The sequence below is a fragment of the Heterocephalus glaber genome, unplaced genomic scaffold (assembly GCF_053883595.1).
Source record: "Heterocephalus glaber isolate CG9 unplaced genomic scaffold, H.glaber_assembly_v1.0 deba00000122, whole genome shotgun sequence".
NCBI classification, from domain to species: Eukaryota; Metazoa; Chordata; class Mammalia; order Rodentia; family Bathyergidae; genus Heterocephalus; species Heterocephalus glaber.
This window is the reverse complement of record NW_028258138.1, coordinates 6,467,002-6,490,346: the sequence shown is the minus strand read 5'-3', so window position 1 is coordinate 6,490,346 and position 23,345 is coordinate 6,467,002. Positions and strand designations below refer to the sequence as shown.

General features: G+C 46.8%; 1 protein-coding gene across 2 annotated transcripts in view; it reads left to right on the top strand.

Annotated features, from left to right (window-relative positions):
• Positions 1-23,345, top strand: part of Erg (ETS transcription factor ERG) — a 218,308-nt gene that overhangs the window by 44,257 nt on the left and 150,706 nt on the right. For both annotated transcript variants that reach the window (XM_004842372.3, XM_087212331.1), the window contains exons 2-3: positions 11,399-11,499; positions 17,725-17,812. In XM_004842372.3, the coding sequence (XP_004842429.1) occupies positions 17,774-17,812 (39 nt within the window). In that variant the 5' untranslated portion in view covers positions 11,399-11,499; positions 17,725-17,773. The remainder of the gene's footprint in view (positions 1-11,398; positions 11,500-17,724; positions 17,813-23,345) is intronic.

Sequence of the window (23,345 nt, the reverse complement as noted above, 5' to 3'; positions counted from 1 at the left end):
ACAAATCCCATGGTTCCTGTGGACTCCATTAGCACTTACTACTCTTGATTTAATTTTTCTTTGATTCCAGAGCTTAAGGATTTCTTTTTCTTTCTTTTGCTCTTTGCTATGTATAACATGTATATAAATTGTTTCTGGGACAGGGTGGGTGATGGTGGCTAGACTTTCCCTAACATTTCAAAGCATTCACAATTGGAGCTGAGCCTGATTCTCCCATGTGAGTCGGCCATGTGATGACTCAAGAGTTGCTTTGCACAAGGCGTATTTATTGTCTTGCTAGTTAAGTCTGGGCACAGAATGTGCCTTCAGTGAAAGAAGTCATCTTTTAAAAACTCATTGGATCAAAAGAGATACCGGATACTAGACCACTCAAAGATCACTGTCCTTATAGAATTTTCTAGTATCAGTGTTGAAAACACCAGGGTTCTATTAATGGCTTTTTGAGGGCGACATTAAAAGTAGACCAAAGTGGGGAAGAAGAAAATAAAAGCCATGCCGTTCACCTGGTAGGAAAAGCTGACTGATCAGCAGGAGAGAAAACTGTAACCACGTGGCATTTGGAAGAGAGGACAGCTGGAGGCAGGGGTTTCCTCTAGGAAGCCTGGAGACTGTGGCGGGGGCCTGGGCAGACCTTCAGTTAGAAGGAGATGTGCGATGGTGCCTAATGAGAACACTCTCCGGGCAACATTGAGGTCCTCAACATGAGAGCAAGTGGGTGGAGAATCTTGCAGAGGCTTAAGACTGATCAGTGCAGCGTGAAGACTTTTGAATTGCTGCTCTTCATGCTGACCTATCAGGGGAAGGTCTGTAAGTAGGGCCTGGAGATCATGCATCAGGACCAACGTGGAGAAGCAGATTGGATTAGTACTTAGCTGGGATACAGTAAATCATACTCATCATTTACAAAATAAAAGAACGAATGTTTACTTGAATGTTTTTGGAAAGACATACTCCAGTGGCTGTAAGAGAAATATGTATGCTTTGGTAGGTAATTTGGGGTTTTTGTCTTTTGATCTATTCATTATATTAGCATGTATTCACTTGAGACTTCTTTGATTTAATAGATAATTCTACATGAACATTAAATTTGTTTAAAAAAACAATCAATTTAGAATTACTCCAGTTATAACATCTTTGTGTGACTGTCTTCATTTTACATCACATTTGTGTTTATATTTTGGGGTTGCAATCACACTGTATATGATATTTAGCATTTTGCCCTATTTTTCTTACAACAGTTTTCATGTAGCTCATAAAATTCTCATAATTTTGGGGTATTCTAGAATGAAGACTTGCTATTAAGACATAAAACTAGTAAAATTGAAGAAAAAGGAAACAGGCTTGTCGATTTATTTTGCCAAGTAAAGACATTAAAAAAGGAAAAGAAAATTTCTCTAATTTTATCAGCATTTTAGCAAATAAAGGACATTTTAACACCAAAAAAAATTGATATCATCTTAAGAAAAATTCCCTTCAGTTATGTTAATCTAGCTTTAATGGACAAATTGACTGTTTCACCACTTCCGGCCTCATTTCTCCAAGGATGATGGAACATCTCATCTCCGGGGTCTTTCCTTATCCAAGAAGATAGATTTCCTTGGCAGGGTGATAGCTTGAGGAACTTGTGGGGGTCAAGCTTGTGATTTTGTTTCCAAAATAGCTGACAGATTTACTAGAACCAGTAGAAAGCTGATGTTTCAAGTGACGGTCGCCAAGTTCATGGCTTCTCCACACAGCGAGTGGGAGCTCGTCCACATGGTCCAGAGCAACAGCCCCGAAGGGTGGTCAAGTTTGTATCTGTTTTCATAACATTTCACCTGAAATTCCCACAAAAGCTCAACTATGGGCTTTTGCTAGAGGCCCTCACATCTTCACTAAGAGGATTTGGTGTGGAACAAGACATTTCAGATCTCCCACTTCATCAGAGATGTGGTTCTTTAGGAGACCACAGTGGGAACTGGAAGTTTGGCATCTCAGAACAGGCTCCCTCTGATGGATTCTGATGAGTTGGTGGCTCTTCATAGCCCTGGGTGGGATCTGAGCTTCACTCCGCCAAGCTCCCTATCCCTCGTCCATGGCTTGTGCTCTTGCCCGACCAGGGCTGGGTTAGCCTGTTGCGAGTCCAGGCAGAGCACTCTTGATGAACTTTTCCATTGTGGTTTGCCCTTCCTTTCTTTGGAGGAAATTCATACCAACTGGAATCATTATTTTTTGAGGGCTTCCACCAGATCTTAGAGTTCTGGGAGTGAAAGGCTCATGTGTTTTACACAGGAACTTCCAGCTGCTTAAAGAGTTTAACGTTAAGTATCATACACTTAGGTGTTCAAAGGTTTTCTTCAAAAGGGCTTGAGGGAAAAAGAACAAAAAGTCACAAGCCCATAAATTGATGTTTTCAAGTATGATTTTCTGAGGGTTGTTACTCTGAGCTGCTATTCACAAAAAGGCAAAGCAATTTTAATGATAGAGATAGATTAAATTGCTGTAAATACATCAATTGTGGTATTTCCAGCCTTCACCACCTCCTCCTCGACAATTAAAGTGAACATTTATCAAAAATCATTTGGGTTTTGAAGGTCTGATGTTTGTACAGCTGTTTTCATTTCTTTCTTTTAAAGATTTTTGAAAGTGTCTAAAATTAATTCAAAAAGTCAGAGTTTGTGCTGCATGCAAAGAAGAGGAAAGAAAAGCATTCAGAAGACAAGAGAGCCAGCTCAGGAATGTTCTCCATAAAACGACTTCCTTTAAAAAAAAAAGTGCTCGTTAAGCTTTAAAATTTTTATGTCAATGAATTTAAAGTTGCTTCCATTATTGCTATCTAGGGGACAAATGCTTCTTCTCTACGGAAGTCAAGTTGGGGACAGGAAATGCTGACATCCATCATGTTGTACCTGATAAAAATAAACAAATAAAAGAAAAATTTAAAAGATACTTAACAAGAAGTAAGAGAAATATGGGAATGAGTTATTGGAGTAAAAGACTCAAGGAAATGAGAGACACGAGGGGTCAAGAAATCTAAGAGTGACAATGAGGCTGCTCCCTCTTTTACAGGACAATGTTTAATTGAGATTCCAATCTCCACCCATTATCTATCTCAATTTCTCTGGTTAATTTTGGGAATTAAATCTCAAATCTATCTATCTATCAGTTGAGAAATCTGTTGTCTATATATTTTTTTCCTATTGAGCTTGTCTCTTGAGATATTATGGTATTGAGTCACTTCACAAATTAACCCACACATTGTCTTTGCTATCAGAGGGTGATGCCTTGATTTTCTTTTGGTTTTGCAAAACTTTGTAGGCATTTGGGGAACATGGTCCCTTAATAATTGAGCCTTCTGTTGGCAGTCTCATCACTGGTGGTTTTAAAATCATGGGGTGGATTCCTGCCCAGTGTAGCTGTTGTGTTGTGGACTCTGTCATCTGAGTTGGTGGTGGGAGTGACCATTGGCCCTTACCTACCCGCTCAATCCTGGAACCCAGTGATTCTCTAAATTCTGTAGCATTCATTAATCCCAGCAAAAAAGGCTGGTGAGTGCTGTGTACAGTGGGTAGAGGTCATGAGCCTGGCTGACACTTGTCCCCAGAAAACTCCATTATGTAACCAGAGGGGAGGAAACTCCAGTAGAGAATGATCATCATTACAGTCTTGGAGCCAGGATTCCCAAGTGGAGTTAGACAACCGGAGAAGTTGAAAACCTCAGGCTGCCTTTCATTGTCAAGGAGTTAAACTAGAGTTTAGAAATCATCTGACATCTCAAGTTGATACTGGAGTGGCTCACTTATTAGAGACACTGTGTATCTGGCTGTGGGTTTTCCAAAATAATTAAAATATAAATGAAGAAACAAAACAAGCCAAGTCTTCTTGACAGATTTAAGGCAGAAGCATGCTGGCATTATTAAATTCTACTCTCAACTGGTTCTGTGATGTCATCTTCGTTAAGGTATCTTTTATTACAGATTTTGGACAGTTTGAGTGGAGATCCTCTGCTTCACTCACCTTAAAAGCAGAACTGATGCCACGATGACTCCCCCAGTGCTGGCCTGGGAGGGCCTGCCACATGGGGTGAGGCCTCTTCGTTCTGCTTGTGCAGAGAGGCAGGTGGGACCCTGAGTCACAGGGTAGCGACTGCTCTCATACGTGCCCTTCTGGGGGTATTTCTGTTCTCCCCATCCCTCCCTGAGGGGAATGGAATCCAGCCCTGAACTTCAGGATCTCCACATACCAGGCATTTCCTCCAACCTCTACTCTACAGGCAGGCGCTTCTGATTCTGAGGTTGGCAACAGCCCTGAGGCCCAGCCACTCCTGCAGCCAGGGATGGCACTGAGTATCTTTGCAGCCTTGTCAAAGGTCCCCTTTCCTTTGACTCCTGCACAACTTCTGAAAAACGCCTCCCTAAAGCAATGCCAGATGGGCATTTTATAGATAGATAGATATAGATGTAAATGTAGATATGGATAGGAGATTGGATTAAGAAATGGGCCTCTGTTAGATGGATAGGTAAAGTGGAATAGGTCTTTGTTCATTTTTTTGTTTTTGTTTTTGTTCTTTGGAGACAGGATCTCTCTATGTAGTTTAAGCTGGCCTTGAACTCACTATGTAGCCCAGGCTGGTTTTGAACTTGCAGTAATCATCCTGCTTCAGCCTCCTGAATGCTGGGATCACAGGCATGTGCCACCATGGTGGAGCTTTGTTCTAAGGAACTGGTTTGTACAACCATGAGCCAGCGAGTGAGAAATCTGTAGGGTGGGCCAACAATCCTCTCTGCTTCCAAAGACAGTTCTCCGGAGCTGGTGGCAGGATGAAGCTGTAGATGGATAAAAGCAGATGGCGATTTTACAGGGGCTGCTGAGTTCTCTCTGATCCGGCACACTGGTGTCTCTGGCTTCTGTTTGCAGTCGATGACGCAGACCTGTGCAGCTGGGTGGAAGCAGTGGTGCAGGTCCGGGAGCTCAGAGTTTGTCTACCCCATGACGGAAGCACTGGAGGGCAGAGCTGTCCTGGGAGGGAAACCACTTCCGAGTCAGCCGGAAATCAGCGCTTTGCGGAGGTGGGGGGCCGGGCAGGCTGTATTATCAGGGTGAGGTTTCCGGATGTGAACTCTGACAGCTCATCCTTTCAGAGATGTTGAGCAAATGGGGTTCTCTGGGAGAACTGGGAGTTTCCACAGCAGAGAGAGGCGAGCCTGCCTGACGTGGTTCTGTCTCTGGGACAGATGAATTGGTCCCAGGTGGAAACGCTCTGAAAGGGCGGTGGGGAGCTTCGCTTTCTCTGCTGTAGAGCCCGAGGCTACGTTCTCTGGCCCCAGGGCAGCGTGGTCCGGGGAATAAACACAGGCCATGTTGGATGCCGAGTTTGAGTTCCCACTCCTCCACCTCCAAATCTGGGATCTTCCCAAAGCTCAGGCCTCGGATGGTGAGCTTGGTAGCAGCAGCTTTCGGGGCAGGATTAATGTCACAAAGGACTCAGCACTTTGCATTAGGACCAAAGCTGTTACCCAGGTAGGTGGCAGCAGTGTTGCTAGGTTGCTTTTTTGTTTTCAGATAAAAGATTAGCTGTCCTATTTACTCTAAAGTAGCCACCCCTGCCTGTGTAATGGGCAGATCCAGGCTAGAGGACAGGGTTTGGGCACCGCACAGTCTGACCTTCCTCCAGATGACTGGGCCAGCAGAGAAAAATTCTGGTTCTTAACACTTCTTTCCCAGAAGGGGAAAAATTGCTGAATAAATCTCATAATTGTACTTCATAAATGCTGCAAATGAAAATCTAAAGATGCTTCAGGTGAGAAGAGCATCAGCATGGTTGTTCTCCAGCAGGTGTGTGGAGAGTCCAGGAGGTGCCCTGTGCCAGGTGTGCTCTGTCCTCCACAGCTCCTGTCCTGTTCAGTGAGCATCCCTTTCCCACCTGTGTGACCCTTCCGGTCCCCATCCTGCATCCTCTGTGGTTGACCCTAGTCCCACCCTCTTCCAATGGATGAGGAGGTCCTGGCCCCGGCCAGTGCTGACCCTGCCATGTCTTTCCTCTGCTCACTCCCCAGGCTGGACTGTCCCTGGCTGCCATGTCTGGGACCTTTGTCCTCGTCCTCTTCTGTAAACCAACAACAGTCCCCCCATTCCACAGTTTTTCTTTCCAGCCAGAAAATGCTAACATTTGTCCTGGCTCTAGAGAGAGAGCCAGGAACCTTATGATGACCATTATTGTGATTGCTCTATTATATTTGTTATAGTGGCAAATCTTTTACTGTGCCTAAGTTATCTATTTAACCTTATCATAGGTGGATATGTACTGGGAAAAGCAAAGCCCGTGTAGGGCTCGGTACTCTCCACACTTTGCTGCACCCACTGAGGGTCTTGAAACGGATCCCTTGTGGATATGGGGGGACCACTGTCCCTGTTTTCCTCATCTTTAGTAAACAAACTCGACAAGATTGGATTGACCTCATCTGATCTAATTGCACCATGAACCCCTCGAGCGCAGGACGGAGTCTCAGGTGCTGTTGGCATTGTCTGAAGCCCTGGGTGCCCAGCGAGTGCTGGGTGAGTGGAGGAAGCAGGACTCTGTTCTTGAACTGCTGCTCCGTCCTCCCATTTGTCTTTGGCCCCACCTCCTTAATGAGTAGGTGCACACCCTGCCATCTTCATCGTCCCCCGAGGATCCACCCGGACCTGGCCTGCTCCATCTTGCTGATGAGCCATTTGCAGAGGCCCACGGAGGGCTCAGGCCAGGTCCTGCTCCCAGCCTGTGTGCTTGGCCGGATGACTCCCTTGAGTTCCCGGATCTCTCTGCAGATGGGCACTGGGGCCCAGCTCTGTCTCACTGAGGCTCCCGGGACTGAGGTCTTCCCCAGTCTTCTCTCCTTCTCAGGTATCCCTGCTGTGTTCTTGGCTCTTCCCTTTCTTTTCCCTTCAGCAGTTCCAGGTGCTTCCTCCATCCACTTTCGCCTTCAATCCCACAGAGAGCCTCACCCCTGGGGCTCCTAATAAAGGGAGAGACAGGGTATGGGGTCTGTATTTTCAAAAACTCTGCAACTGACTCTGATGCAGTGCCAACATGTGGCCTGGCACAGATGCCAAGCCAGGCAGCGGAGAGTGGATCTGTGATGGCATCTTCACACCTCTGTCTCCTGGGTGCCTGAACTCCTGGGCTCAGCCTCTTCCGGCTCAGTGCTTAGCTTAGTGATTGACCAGGAAGGACTTCAGAGATGTGTGATGGATTGATGGACAGATGGACAATTGAATGAATGGTTACCTCAAGTCACCTCCAATACTTGGACACTCAGGAGAGGGATGGATCAGGACAAGTCACTTATCTTGATAAGAGTTTCCTAAATCTTGGCTTAGAGTGTTCTAAGTTGAGAGATTAATAGGCTGAGCTAATTTCCAGCAGATCATTTGATTTTTAAATTAGAACCGAAGTGCATATTCAGCCTGTCTGTTTTAAGGATGCAGATGGTGACTCTTGAACAACGATGCTGTAGCGTGTGGGGTACTTGTGCTGCCAGGGACAACCGATACCCTGGTTCACAACAGTGTGGCCAATGTGGACAGAATCCTCAACAGGACAAGCAGCCTGGGGTGAGTGTCCTAAGGAGTGGTCAGCCCTGCTCTCCTCCATCCTAAAAAGCCCAGGAGGTTTCCCTCGTCTCCCTGATGGCCCAGCACATGGGTTCTGTCTTCAGCTTCCCTCCTGCGTGGTCCTTAGGTGGTGGGCAAGGTTCCAGGTGTCACAGGGACAGGACCAATCTCACGTGACCCCAGAGGCCCTCTCGCCCCCTCCTGCAGTGTTAAATTGGCCAAGATCATAGCACATGCCCATCCCTCAGTTCCTGCAGGGGGTGTGGGTACCCAGTGACGGATTCACCCTGAGGCTGGAATGGGGTCTCCCTTCCTCGGTCCCATGGGGTGAGCTGCATGTCCAAGCCAAATTGGGGTTCCCTCATAAGGGTGCAGGGGTAGCCAGTGGGTTTTGATCCCATTGCCATGGATGTGGGGTCATAAATGCAAAACTGGTGTCTCCACGTCTGTGTTTACCATGACCACAAGGGTCGCCTGTGTCACTCAGGTGCTGGCATTGCTGGTGGGCATAGAGCCTTCTTGCCAGGCTGATTTGCTTACTGAGGGCCAGGGTCCTCCCAGGCACTGGGCTCATTGCTCACGGATGCCTAGCTGCTGCCATCCCGGGAGTGGCCTCCGCAGTGGGTGAGATGTTTGCTGCTCATGACACACCGTGGCCGGAATGTGCATCAGGAGTGGATCTTGTGCGCAGCCCTTTTGGGGAAGGAGGAGTTCACTCATCCTTGAGCTTAATAATGCCAGGGTCACAGACTCACTGGGCATGCACTGGCCATCTTACTCAGCTTTCAGACGCACAACTGAGGCCGAAGGCGGCTCTGGCAGCTGCCTGCTGGGTTGCCCACCCGTGGGGCTCTGTGCTTGGGGTCTTTCTGCCACTCCATGCCTTCCCGGGCAGGCTGCTCAGACCCTTCCTGTATTCAGGCAGGTGGGGCTTCGCTGACGATCGTGTCCACTCTTCCACCCTTCAGGACAGGAGATTTGGATCTAAGCGGATGCCAGGGGTGATGTCCTGTGTCTCCCTCTTGCATAGCAGGACCTGGGGTCCCCACACACATCCCGAGACACCTCCACCTCTGCTCTCGGCAGTTGCCAGGGCAGGCGCCTGGGGCTGGGCTGCTCAGTCTTCCCAGTGTCTGTGGCTGTTGAGGGCTGAGTCTGGCCCGCAGCCTTTTCTGATGGCTTTGCTTTGGTTAGGCCAGCTGTTACCTCACGGGGCTGGGCCTCACCATGGCTCCTCTGGGGACATGCCTTCCCCAGATTCCACAACTCTGTTTTACTGTTTCGGGTCCTTTGTGAATTCTCAGCTGTGTTATGGGTAATTTTTGTTGTCCGATAAATGCCCTCAGGATAAATGAGATATTAATAATGCTGTGCCGCTAACTTACACATACCCATTGCACATATTTAATAGAATCCTCTCTGGACTTTCCTCCGGTCTTCAAATCAGGCCCAACAATGTCTGCACCATAAATCAAGCTATGCTCGGGCCACTAGCCGTCTGGCACAGAAACCCACGTAGGAGGGAAGAGTGTAGGGAATCTCAGCCCAGCCTTTGAAAACTTACTTCCTTTGCAACGGTTGGAAACTGAATACTGATTTAACCACTTGTCCACGGAAAGCAGTAATGAACCAAGCAATAATCAGTACTGGATTTTGGATTAGGGGAAAAGAAATTTGGAACCATCTCTGTTGGCTGAGTACCCTTGCACTGCACCACGGAGTCTGCCGTCAGCCCCCTCCCCTGCGGAGCATCTCACCACCAATTACAGCGGCCCAGCCCTGCTCCACATGGCCAATGTTAGAAGGAAATACTCCAAAAATATGTTTAGGATTAGAAAATGATTAGTCCTTAGGTTTTTTTTTTCTCTTCTGATTATGAAGTTGAGTATTTTTGGTTTTGAAAAATTGGAAAACACACAAAACTGAAAAGCAAAAAATAAGAGCTCAACTCTGTTAGATTCCACAAATGAATCTGGTATCTGTCTTTCTGCGACTGGCTTATTTCACTTAGGGTAATGTTCTCCAGGCTCATTTGTGTTGTCACAAAGGGCAGCATTTCCTTCTTTTAAAAGGTCGCATCGTAGTATGCTGTGCTTCTAGGCCACATTTTCTTTGTCCATTCATCCTTCGATGGACATGTTGGTCATTTCCATAGCTTGGCTACTGTGAATAATGCTGTGATGGATACCGAAAATCAGGCGTCTCTCTCCAATGTACTGATTTTATTTTCTTTGGTTATATAGCTCATGGCTGAATTTCTGTATCAAATGCTACTTCTACACTTAATTTCTTGAGGAACCTTCATACTGTTTCCCATCATGGTATACAAGGGTTCCTTTTGCTCCACATCCTTGCCAGAATTTATTACCTTTGGCTCTTGGATAACAGCCATTCTAACAGGTGAGATGGCATCTCACTGCAGTTCCACTTTGCATTTCCTTGATAATCAGTGATGTTAAGTATGGAGAGGGGCTAGAGAGACATTGGTCAAAAGACACAAAATTTCTGACAGAAGAAGTAAGTTCAAGAGAATTTTTGTACATCATGATGACTCTAGTTAGGAACAATGTCCTGTATTCCTGAAAATCACTTACAGAAGAGTCGAAAGGTTCTTAGTGCAAAAAAAGAAGTAGGAAGTGAGGTAACACATATGTTAATTAACCAGAATTAGCCAGTACACAATGTACACATGTTTCAAAACATCCTATTGTACATGACAAATATATAGTGACAAATAGTTTTCATTTGTCAATTAAAAAATAAACTTAAAAAAAGATTTTAAAAAGAAGAAAATAACAATCCTTCATAATTCTCACTGGAAACCCAAAGATACCTGTTAGCATTTCAGTGCATTCCGTCAAGCTGTCTTCCTTCCTTCCTTGTTTTTCTCTTTCCTTTAATTCTTTTCTTTTGCAATATTAGGATCATATACATGTGGTTTTGCATCCCGATCTTACCCTGTATGCTGTATTTCTTCTATCACAACAAATACTTGGCTGTGACATTGGGACATTTTTGATTAAATGTTATTATGGACTTCAGGTGGAGAAGGCTGGGTGGAATGGGAGGAAGCATTCATAAATAATTTTGCCCCTTACACCTACTGATTTTGATATACTATCTAAGCCATTTTCTACTTTGGAAATATTTTCACCTGAAGCAGATGTCATTTGCCACTTGCCATCTTGTGAGGATTCTGCTAAATATAATATTTAGAAGTTGGATATTTACTTGGAAAGTTGCTCAAGTACAAAAAAATCCTCATTATCTCAAAAAAGAAAAAGAAGGAAGAGGCTGAATTGTCGATCTGTGTCTTTACATAGTATGATTCTCTTTTTAGTTTGGTAGTGTTCTGATCTTTAAAAGACACCAGTCCTACTAGCATTTAAAAGGTTATTTCTTCCCTTAGATGAATAATTGTTTAATTACCATCCTCGGGATGTTTTATAAACCTCACTGCTCTGTTTTGAGCAAAATGTTAAAGAAATGATCTGGGGAAGCCATTATTACTAAAGCTTGGGGCCACGAGGAAAGGGAAACATTTTCAGAATATTTTCTTTGCAAGAGTATATGTGTGCTTCAGAATGCCAGTTTGGGTCAGACCTTTATTTTATTTCTAAGTTTTGTTTCAGCATGCTCAGTTTCCCTCATAAGAGTGGACTGTCCTTGCCTTTCTTAAAAGGGAAGGTTTTTTAAGTTCTTTCCCCTTCTAGAAGTTTTCACAATAATGTTTTAAGAAGTAGGTTTTGTAACTAAATGTACAGTTAATCCTCAGTCTTCGTCTTTGGAAACAAATAAGGATTATTGTACTCAAATTCTTTTTCAGGTTATCCGAGGTCTTTGGTGACCCAGGAGGAGCTGTGTGGATCCAGAGCAAGGCCAATGACTCACAGAGGGAGAAGATGGTTGAGCCCAGGGCAACGAAAGGTAGAGTTGGTCAAACCCAAATAGTGCTAGGCCTCTAGTAGGGTTGGAATATGGTTTTATACCTCAGAATTCATGAAGGTCAATCCTCCAGGGCCCATTAATCTGACCATGGTGTTTACAGGTGAGATAAAATTAAGTTGGACCAGTAGGGTGGCGCCCCACGACTGAATCTGGTGGTTTTGTGAGGCAGGGTAAGGGACCAGGCGGGGCGGCATGCAGAACACTCTCGCTGTGATGCCATCCTTCTGTGGGTGTAGGAGACTCGCCAGGGGACTATGACATTTGTTTGGCCTTCCAACCTCCAAAGCTGTGGGCCAACGTGAATCTCTTTTCTTTATAAAGTAGCCTGCCTCAGGCATTTTGTAGAGCAAAGAAAGTTTGATTAATAATATAACCTCCTAGTGAAGAGTTCTTTACAAAGTGTGTATGGGTGGAGATTCTGTGTATTTAATATTTGGCATTTGTGGCCCCAAATCTTCCACGGTCTTTCCTTGGGTCCTTTGCTGTACTTTGAGGAATCACGTGGCCTCCTCGAGACACAGCTGACTGTCTCCTGTGTGAGAGGTCCCTCTGTCCAGCACGGTTCCTGCCACCTGTGCTGGAGACTCCAGAATTGTTGCTTACAGCACGGCAGCCTCCACACACAGCTCTTCTTCCTCCCACCTCCTGCTTCTCTCTCCTGCCTCTTCCTGAAGAACCAGAGGGCCAGGAGCAATGTCGACAGACCTGTGCTGTCACAGTGTTTGTTTTTCTATGCTACTACTAGCTTTAGATTAGAGTCATTTTAGTTATTTCGTCCAAATGCAATTGAAACATTATTTCCAGAGCACACACAGAGAACTAATCTCTGTATTCACTAAGCAGACTCTCCAAGAACGAAACCAAAGTTGCCTGGGGCAATCCCTGCCCTTACCTCCAAAGCCTTGCCCAGCTCCTCAGGGGGTGAGATTTCCCTCAGAAAGGCATCCAGGGTGGGGAAGGTAATGTGGGGCCGCACAACATTCTCCAAGGCTGTAGAGTTGAAGAGTCTCTTCTTTGCCAAAGTTAAGTCAGGATCAACTGGGAGGCGGGGGGACAGGACATCGTGCCTGGGACGTGCGGTGGACAGGGCCATGTCCAGGAAGAAACAGTGCAGAGACCACGGTGTGCGTCCTGAGGCCATGTATCTACCAGGGGCTGTAAGCTTCATGTGTTAAGATAAGTCTGCAAGTTCCTCACTGGAAGTGTATGAGTCTCCTAATGCTACTATAACAAAACACAAGAGACCAGGAGGTTTAAAAAACAGAAATGCATTGCCTCACAGTGCTCAAAGTGGGAAGTCTCAGATGAAGGTGTCGGCAAAGTCAATTCCTTCCAAGGGCTCGGAGGGAGAATCTGTTCGGGGCCTCTTCTCTCTCTGCATCTTCACATCATCTTCCCTCGATACAAGTCTATCTCCAAATTTCCCCTTTTTATAAGGACACCGGCCATATTGGATTAGGGTCTTTGTATGAGTTTGATCATTTCTGTCACTATGCTGTCTCCTAATATCAGTCATATTCCTAGGAACCAGTGGCTAGGACTCTAAGATGTGAACCGAGGGAGAGGAGAAATAATAGCTCAAGCCTTGGTAATGAGTGTGAGAGCTGCCTGCCCTCGGGCATGTAGCCTGGATAGAATACAGGGGACAGAAAGAGAGCTGCTGTTAATGCTTGCTGCTTTGCTCTTCCCTGCTTGCCGCCTTTTTCTCCTCTGCGACGCCCCTCTGCTGTGCCACTCTGGAGTCAGCTGACTATGAACTAAAAGCTCTACGAACTGTGAGCTACAATGAACCTCGCCTTTAACTCTGGGTGTTGGATATTTTTTCTCAGCCATGAGACAGTAACCAAGGCCAACAGTTAGTGATTTTGTGGGCTGGGTGGCATGGGGGGGGCAGAACCCCCATTCTGTACACATTCTGATCTCTGGGTCCACAATGTTCTGCACAGGACTTGGCGGATGATAACACTATTCACACTAAATGCTTGTGCATCTCTTTGGTTGATGCTGCTGCAGGTATTGGTGACCCCCAGGCGACCATACATTCTTGGTCTCCAGTGCAGGGGAGCTGGGAAAGGTTTCACTCCTTGTTTCTCTGCCTCTGTCCAGGCCACATGCCTCTGCCCATCAAGGCTCCTTGGTGGCACCTTCTTGTCTCTGTGAGGAGCAGCTGTGTCTTTCCTCCACTCTTCCTTCTCTGGCACTTCTGCTGCTTGTTGATCTGCTCTGAAATGGCCCTTTTTGTGCCTGGGTAAATTATTTCTCCATCTTGTTCTCTTGAGGAGCATGACTGCATTGCCTCCAGACTCCATATTCCCCTCCCTGTGATTTTATCCTTAATGCAGTGAAAGTAACCCCGACTTCTCCAGAAGAGACGAGAGACACAAACCGTTGTCTACTAAGTTTAGATCTTGGTTGATTACAGATGGAGTGGCCGTTGTAGCTCTGCGGGTTTCCATGATCTTAGATATCTACAATGTTGGTTTATCCATTTCAGTGTGGCCAGAGTCCCAGGAGGCTGGCTGGGCCCTGTCCTGTGAAATGAAAATTCACTTTCCCCTAGGAAGGACCCTGCAAATTCCATGGAGGCTTCTGGTAGAGTTTTCTTGGTGATCTTGCAGATCAGCCAAATGGCATGGTACATCCATGTGTTAGGATGAAGTTAAATTTCCTTTGAAATCCATCTTTGCGTCTTCTTTGATACCTCTGGCTGGAAAAGTTTTATGGGAGATCTTGGTAACTTAATTGTTCAGGGCATAGTGTGTAGATCAGTAATCTGTTGTCAGAGATGTGATATAATGAATTACCCCAAAGCTCAGGGGCCTAAACAGGAAGCACCTGTGTAGCCCATGGGCCCTCAGGTTGGCCATGGCTGGGCAGTCCTGGTCTGGCCACCTCTCCGTGGGTCATGAGATAATCTAGAGAGGTCTTGGCCAGTACTGGAGTCACTCGGCTGGGCCCCACGTGCCTTTTGTTGTCCGTGTTCCGTGGCAGTGGGAAGTCACAAGACAGCCTGTAGAAACACTTTGTGGCCCCTGAAACTTTGGCCAGGAATCAGCCCTCCATGCTCTGCTGCATCCTGGTGGCTGAAGCAGGACGCAGAGACATTAAAACAAGGGCTGGGGAAGAACTTTGGCCTCTTTGGTGAGAGGAACGCTAGGATCACATGGTATGATGGGCAGGTCCAGGAAGGAGGGGAGAACCAGAGCCATCTCTGAGCTCTGCAAAGGTGACCCTCAAACAGAAGGTTTCCATGTGCCTAGCTCCCTTGCAGAGGGATCCCATCATCTGTGTGTGTAAGAAACCACTCCAAAACCTAGTAGCTTGAACAGTAACCACTTATTTGTCACAATTCTATGGGCTGATGACTCGCTGGATAGCTCTGCTTTCTGGTGTGGGCTGGGGTCACTCGCCCCTGAGAGATGACTCCTGGAGCACCTGGGAAGGTCTCCATGAGGCCAGGTGCACGGTAACCAGCTGGGCACCCAACCCTCTGCCACATTGCTGTGCTGCCCACGCCATGGGGACTGGGGGTCCAAGAATCAGGAAGAGGAAGCTCCCAGTTCTGGGTCTAGGACACCTTAAAGCCCCCTCCCCTGCAAGCTGTAGGTTGAAGATAGTCATGGGTCAGCCTGGGCTGAGGGAAGGGGGCAAAGCCGAGCCCTTGGTGGGAAGTGCAGAGGGCGAGCGGTGTGGGCGAGCCACCCCAGGGACCCTGTGGAAACACATGCAAGGGCAAGTGCTCCTGAGTGTAGGGACCCTGGGAGGCTGCCGGATGCTCCTCCTGGGCCGAGTGACCTTGGCAGGCCGGGTCTTCCTGGGCACTTGCTGCCCTGAAGAGCTGTCACGGGGAGGGAGGATTCCTGCCAGAGGACCTCGTCCTCTCTGGGTCTGTGGGTCCGTTCCCCACCAGGCCCTGGAGCCTGGCTCACTGTCAGCGGCTGCCCACTCCAGCTTCAGACAGTGCTACATTCCTTTCGCATTTTTTAGCAACTGTTATTTGCCCAAACAATTTGCTTCAGACCTCATGAGAAAAACTGCATGCTTTCCAAGACCAAGAAATTTGGCTGTGGTTAAAAAAACCCCAAAAAACCAAAGTAATAATGGCCTAAGCTTCTGAGTGTGTTGTTGTCTTGGGCAGCCTACTGTGCCAGCGAGGGAGATCTGTCCAGGAGCCTTTTCGGGGCCAGGCGTGGAGCAGGCCTGCCCGGGGGGCAGCAGAGTGAACAGGTTTCCCAGGACAGTCTTGAGGGCAGGTGGGAAGCCAAGGGTACATAGGACTCCTCTGCATGCTTTGGCACATCCCAGGAAGAATGCACTCTCTGCAAATTTGAAAGGCAGCTTTTTGTGTCTCTAATTCTGTGATTGTAATGGTTGTTTTTATTTTGAGATTTATCACTCATAAGAGGCATAGGCCAGACTTACAAAGAAGGAAAAAAAAATGATAGTGACACAAAATAAACCATGGCACCTAAAAATGTGACTGGAAAAGGTATTTTTAGCACCAGACGAGAGCTGATGGCCAAGGCCCACAGAGCTACTAAGACTGGGTGGGGAAGGCTTACGGGAGCCTGCAGCCCAGGCAGAGGGATCCCAGAACAGGAGAGGTCACCAGAGGGTCCGGCTGTGGGCAGAACCATAGCCAGCCACCAAGGAGCCTTGGCGTAGCTGAGACTGGTGGGAATGTGGGGGCCCCAATACTTGGCCCTCTCTCCTCTCCCTGTGACCACAGTCAGAGTTGCATGGACCAAACTGGGCAGGAGGCCAGGAAGCGGGGGAGCTCCCCAGGGAGGATGGATAGGAGATCTGTGAATGGCAGGAACACAGGCGGTGAAGAGAGCACTGTGTTATCATCCAAATATGGGCTCTGTTGGATGAAGTATATATTTCTGGAAAATCCTTTGAGTAGGGGCACCTTTAAGTTTAGCTCACTTAGGACATGTTTAAAAATGTATCTTCAGCTGGGCATGGTATATGCCTGTAATCCCACCACTCAGGAGGCTGAGGCAGGAGGATTGCCATGAGTTGGAGTCCAGCCTGGGCTATATAGTGGGTTCACGGCCAGCCTGAACTACATAGTGAGACCCTGTCTCAAAAAAAAACTCCCAAAATTTATCTTCAGAATATGTGCTGATACCTATTAAGTGAGCCCCCACATTTCTCATGGGCCTTGGAGTAAGACAGATGGGTCTGACCTGTATCCTGGCTCTGTTGCTTATTAACCAGGTCATCCTGGGACGATCTGTCCCCTGCCTGGTGTCCCTACCTTGACAGTGGGTTGGGATTAAATGAGCATAGTCCAGGGGCTGGTGCTGAGCTCTCAGTGAGATGATAACTGTGCTTTTCATGAAGAACTTGTGAAGGAAGCAGAAATGGCTCCGTAGATGGAATTAGTGTTGCTGGGAATGTCCAAAGGCCAATTTTTTCAGTGTAATGGAAAAATGTCCCATGTTTTAGTTTCATTTCTCCATTTTAAGGGTGGTAGATGCTGCCCATGTAAAATGATGGATGTGGACTGCATGTGATGGGAGGGTCATTTTTTAAAAAATTACATGTGTTTAATTCCAAGTACTCAGGAGGCTGAGAGAGGAGAATTGACAGTTTGAGCCCAGCCTGGGTGATTTTGGTATCCTGTACCAAAATAAAAAATAAAAGCAGCTGTGTTATAGCTCAATATGAAGGCCCTGGGTTCAATCCCCAAAAATCACCCCAAAAATCTGCCAAAAAGAATGTGTATTTTTTCACTTGACACATGATGACTGTGCAGTGTGACATTTCAGTGCACCTGTACGGTACGTAGTGGTGGGGTCAAGGTAACTGGCATATCTGTCACCTCAAACATTTATCATTTCCTTGGGTTGAGAACACTCCGAATTCCCTCTCCTAGAGTTCTAAATGTTGTCAACCACGGTTACCCTCCTGTCTTAGAGATCGCCTGGAGTTATTGCTCCTGTCTCCAGTGGGAACCATCTGGGGACAAGGACCGTGTATGTCAGACTCAGGAGGTCTACGGGGAAGAAAGGAAGAGGTTTTTCCATTGCAGCAGAAGTAAGAGCTCTAGATTCCGTGTGTACCTTGGGCCCCAGAGGATGCTTTTGGGCAGAGCGTGTGTAATGGAAAGCCAGGAATCTTTGACCCTGGCGTGTCACATCCAGTCCTCCCAGGCATAAGTTTATTACTGACGTGTCACTCTGTTTTGTATTCCAGCCATCCCAGGCTCTGCACCGCTGGTAGATGGGCTGGCGCACTAAAGGACATGATTCAGACTGTCCCAGACCCCGCTGCGCATATCAAGGTAAGGTCCCTGTTGGCCAGGAGTGGCTCTGGCCTCCTCCTGGGCTGCGTTTTGTGGGTGACACACCCCATGTGTCAGCTGACCCAAGGGCCAATCCCAGCCACCACCTGCTTTGGAGACAGCTGAGCAAATGTGTTTCCCAGTTTGAAATGGCTGAGAAAAGATCCAAAGAATATTTTGTGGCACATAGAAATCATGTGACACATGCAGTTCGGGGTCCATGAGACAGTTTTGCTGCTGTTCCCATGTTACCCGTGGCTGCTCCCACTCAGGCGTGGCGGGGTTGAGCAGCTGCCACCGAGACTGCGTGGCGGGTGAGGTGACAGTATTTGCTCTCTGGACCTTTAAAGCTTGCTGACCTCTGATTTAATAGATTGAATCACCTCTGAGTTCTCCACCTTCTAGCTTAATTCTGCCACCTGCACACTTGGCAGGGCTGACTAGGAAGACACTGGAAGGTAGGGGGGTGGTTGGCTTTCCAGTGTTTAATTATTTTTGTGGTACTGGGGTTGAATCCAAGGCCTTCACCCTGAGCTACATCCCCTGCCCCTTTTTATTTTTAAATTTTAAAACAAGGCCTTGAAAAGTCCTTAAATTGTCTGGGCTGGGCAGTTTCTTACTCTCTTCTTGCCTCAGCCTCTCAGCGTGCTGGGATTGCAGAGTTCTGTCACCACAGCTGCTCCTAGGTTATTTTGTGTAATGCTGACACTTCAGGAGCTTGTCACCTGGCTCAACTGCTCCCTGCACATACCTCCCAGGGCTCCAGAGACAGGAGGAGGTGGGGCAGGTGTCATGGCGAGCCCCCAGGAGGAGTCTGACCCACTTGTTCTTACACATATTCGTTCCCATGACGGTGACAGGGAGGAAAATGTGCTTGTCACAAAGGCTACAGAAAACATTGGTGCTTGAGCTTCATTACCCAGAAAGGCTCTCCACAAATGTACTGCTTTTGTGGTCCTGAGGATTGAACCCATGGCTTCATATGTGTTAAGCCCGTGTTCTGCCACTCACCACACCTCCAGCCCACTCTGCGCTGCTTAATTCAGGGATCCTCACCAAATCCCGGCTATACAGGCAGTTCTTCACTCTGCCCATATAGATGCCTTTTTCCTAAATTGCCTGGTTTGTTTTACTAATTTATATTTCTTGCCTAAAACATATATTGAAAATAGAAAGCAGCTTATAATTGAAAGGAGAATTATGGTCTTTAAAAAATCTTTCTTTGGGTAAAATATAAAATGCCCTCAAAAATCCCACAGATATTTCACACACACACACACACACACACACACACACACACACACACTTTAAAGCAATACATTGGGGAAAGTGTTATGAAGCAGGTACAACACACCTTCATACACATTTGATTTCTTTGAGAATGGAATCAATGATAGAGTTTAAATGGAGCCTTTGCACTTTGCGGATATTCCTGAAGCTTCAGGAATCAGGGTGACTCTGGGGTGGTAAGGAGTCTGAACTTTTCCCGGGGGCACACAAGCAAGTCCTTTCGGAGAGCATAATAATTTGATTTCTATGTGCTATTTTACTGGCTATGACACTTGTGTCTATAGAAATGTAAGGATCTCGCGTGCAGATGTGACTTTTTTTCTAGAAAAGTCTGGATCATATGTGATAAGTGTACACACAGAAGGTAGGGAAAGATCTTTTTTTCTATTTAAGGTGTGTGATGTTTAAGATGAAGAATGCAAATAAACACTCACAGGGACAGTGATGAAGAAGTATTTTCTACAGATCAGAGTATGAGGGTCAGCAGCCGAAATTTTCTTTATGGCCATTATTTTCCTAACCAACCAGAAGGAAAAGCTGAAGTCAGCAAGATACTGCAGGTTCTTAAAAGTTCACTTTAAAGCTCAGTCTTACACAAACCTGAGGAATCTAGTCTTTGAAATGTGATTTAGGGGAAATGTTCTGTATTTGATCTCAGGAATGAACTATATTTTCAGCTGCGATTTATCTCGTTATCTTCATACTGGTTGACATAAATGTAAAGTGAAGGATAATGCTGAGGAATGGTAACTGAGAGTTTCTTGAAAATAAATTTCATCTCAAATTGCTTGTGTGTTTTGGAGAGACGAACTGGTCATATAAAGTTGCAGTTCCCCGTAGCTGTCAGAGGAAATTATATTAGTGCTGTTTGTGTCCTTTGTGACCCTGTCCAGATTCTGCCTGTTAGAATCTGAATTATTATTCCTGGACTTGTTTTGTTTTGTTTTGTGTGTGACATCCATCGGTGTTTTTAACAACAAAGTTAAGAGAACAAACTCTCTTTCACGGTTTCCTTAGAATGCCCACTGTGGGGTTTATCCAGTAGTGCTGACAGTCCTGACTGCTGGTGGCTCAGGGCTGGGGCGCACGGCTTCCTTCCTGGAGGGAAACCCTCAGACGGCTCCTGAATGGTTGCACCGGATGTGTCCTTCACATTCAGGTCCCCGGCTGCCCTGGAGAGGCGATCCTGCCTCTCATGTAAAGAAAACAATTGTGGAATTTACAATAGTTCTTTTGTTCCAGAACCAATGGCTTTTACCTTTTATATACTTAATGGGCTGGGAGTAATAAAAAGAAGGAAAGATGTTGATTGCTACGAAATATAAAAGTTCTTGATGTAAGTAATACAACAGTTGTGGCAATTCACTTACAAATAGAGCAGATTTTTGTTTACTTTAGCATATTTTTTGTTTTCATGTGGCACAGTGGGTGGCGGGAGCACAAATTGGCATTTTGCTCTCAATTTGATGTAGGCTGATAAAACTGAGGACTTTTAAGAAAAAAAATAAGAGGAACAGTCCAAATGCCCATCAACAGGAGAATGGATAAATACATTTGCTCTAGTCTCCACTAGACTACTGTACAGGAGAGAAAAATAAATGGCTAGTGTCTGCCTGTATCTGTGCCTCAGTGTGGATTTTTGTAATATGCTTTTTATATCCTTTTAAATTCTGTAAAATCTGTGGTAATGTCTCCTAGATCTTAATATTGTAATTTAAAAAATGTATAACTGATATTGTGTAACAGGAAGAAAAGGTCTAAAAGAGCAGGGGAATTGGGAGGGGTAGGGGAAGGGAAAAAAGGGAAAGGGAAAAATGTGAAAAGAGGAAAAAAAATGGAAACAAGGTCTTTGCAAATAGGGAAGGGTGGAGGGGGTGAGGGGAGGGCAGGGGAAGGGGAAAAAAATAAGAACCAAGATACTCCTGTAAAGGTACAAGATCCCAATGATGAATGTAACTGTATTTTATACCTAAAATGTACCAATAAAGTTAGTGGGGGAAAAAAACACAACGGAACACAAAATTGGCTTACCCAGGATTTCCTTCAGTTGTGATTCTTCTCCCCCATGAATTCCTTTTCTCTTTAGCATTCATAGCTTTGCTCATTTTTACAAGTGGGTCGGGAACACATGGTTGGGGTTTGGGCTTGGGTCCATTTCTTGTCACCATGTGTGTTGCTTTTGTTGTCAGCAAACTAATATTGCTTTGAAAAAGCTAAGTGCGCTATCTAGCCACATGCAGCAGTGCACGCCTGGAATCCCAGTACTGTGGGGAGACTGAGCCAGGAGGAAGTCACGTCAGAGCATCACCTGGACAACTTAGAGATTTAACAAGGCTGTCTCAAAAGAAAAAATGAGCAAAGGGCTGGGAATGTAGCTCAGGGTGAAGACCCTGGGTCCAGTCTCCAGTATTATATAAATACCAAGAGATTGGATGTGGCCAGAGTGGAGACTGCTAGTGGCTGGCAGCTCAGCTCCGTGTGCAGTGGTTTTGGTGGGCGGTGCTGGGTCCTGGCTGCACCTCCTCTCTCTTCTGAGTTGCTCCCGAGAGTCTCCCTGCAGGCGAGACCTTCCCGGGCTGTGTTTGCAGCGGGTGCGGTGGGGTGAGGGCCCCACGGTGCTCTCCCTGGTGCTGCACAGGATCCTGCCTACGACGTGACCCCTCTTTAGGTTTGGTGACACCGACAGACCCAGTCCCTGGGGGCAGGGGGCCTAACTGGGAATCACAGGCCTGTGGGGGGGACAGTCCATGCCGGAAGTTGTACATGGCTAGCCATGGACCCCACAAGAGCAGTGTTCTCCAGAAACAGCTCTCCAAATGCACCCCAAGAAGTTGTAAAACAAAAGCAGATTCCTGGGTGGTCCCCCAGTGTCTTCTCCCTTTGGTTTGGGGTGGGGACCCAGGGAGCTGCATTTTACTAAGCGTTTAAAGTGTTTCTGCAAATCTGGCTTAGATCCTTAGTCATTATCAACAATTAGCACAGCCTCCGATAATCAACTGAAAAATGCTTCTCGCGGGAGACGGCAGTCATCTGCACAGCTGCCCTGCCTGCGTCCCCTCCTCCTGGGTCTCGGGGTTTAGAGGAGAGCATTTGACTTGAGTTTCAAAACATGTGTGAGTTTCCCTGGCTCTGTGATTGGGGACCACAGAGCCCAGAGCGGGGTCTCCCCTTCCTTTTTCCGTATGGGAAATTCTCAGCAGGGATTGGAGGGAGGCATTTTGCAGAAGGTCAGTCCAGGGATGCTGAGTGTCTCTGAGACGCCTGTCTGGTAGGCCCTGCTGTCTTTGTGCTGTCAGGGTTGGAGGATCCTCATCCTTGCTGCCAGACATCTGGCTGGGACCTCGGATGAGGGAGAAGCAGGAATCTGAGGTCACCTTGGTGCGCATGAGGTCAGGTGCCAGCTGCCTTTCCCACAAGGACACCCAGCACCCGCCTGCTCTTCGGGTGAGGGGTGAGCGCCTCACATGTGGGTTCTCCGTTGTCTTCCAGCCTCTAAAACCCATGACTTCTGTGACCACCTTTATCTTACCCCCAACTTGTGCCCATGATTTTACCTTTGCGGATCTGATTGGTGGGGAACGGATTCTCCTGATGTTACTGTGACTGAAAACTTGTGTGTGTGTGATGACCTCTTCACACCCTTGCTCCCCTCGTCAGCAAGTCCAAGTGTCTCTTTTGCAGTATTTTGGAACCCAAGTCACACTGCCATTGCTCAGACCATACAGGCGCGGTCCCTGCTCGGAGGAGCTTGGTTGCTAGGGAGTGAGGCAGAATGCACCAGCTGGACATGCAGTCACCCCTGTGTGTGCACCGTGGTGTTCTCTGGGACGAAGCAGGGTAAGAGGAGAGTGGTGGAGACCAGAGGCGCCATGCTACACCAGCTACGGTGGCTGGGAGGAGGCGACATCTGTCTTTGATCTGATTGGTTATTATTATTGCTGTTGTTGTTTTCATTTTTTTCTATTTTATTTTGTATCAGGACATGTTTGCAGTGCGTAATGATTGCATTCATCGTGGGAGGTTGTTGCATATATGTGACACAGTTTAATTCTTTCTTTCAAATCCCTGCCTTCCCCTAGCCCTCCGCCCTACACCTTGAAGTTGTTTTCAGCAGCTTTATTGAGGTGTAATTTACATTGGTTGAAGCTGTAAAAGAACCACTTTCCCTGGGGTGTGAGAACTGGTTGGAGGGGCCAGAGGTGAAACAGGGAAGGGCAGTTAGAGCCGTTGCTGGGCATTGGGG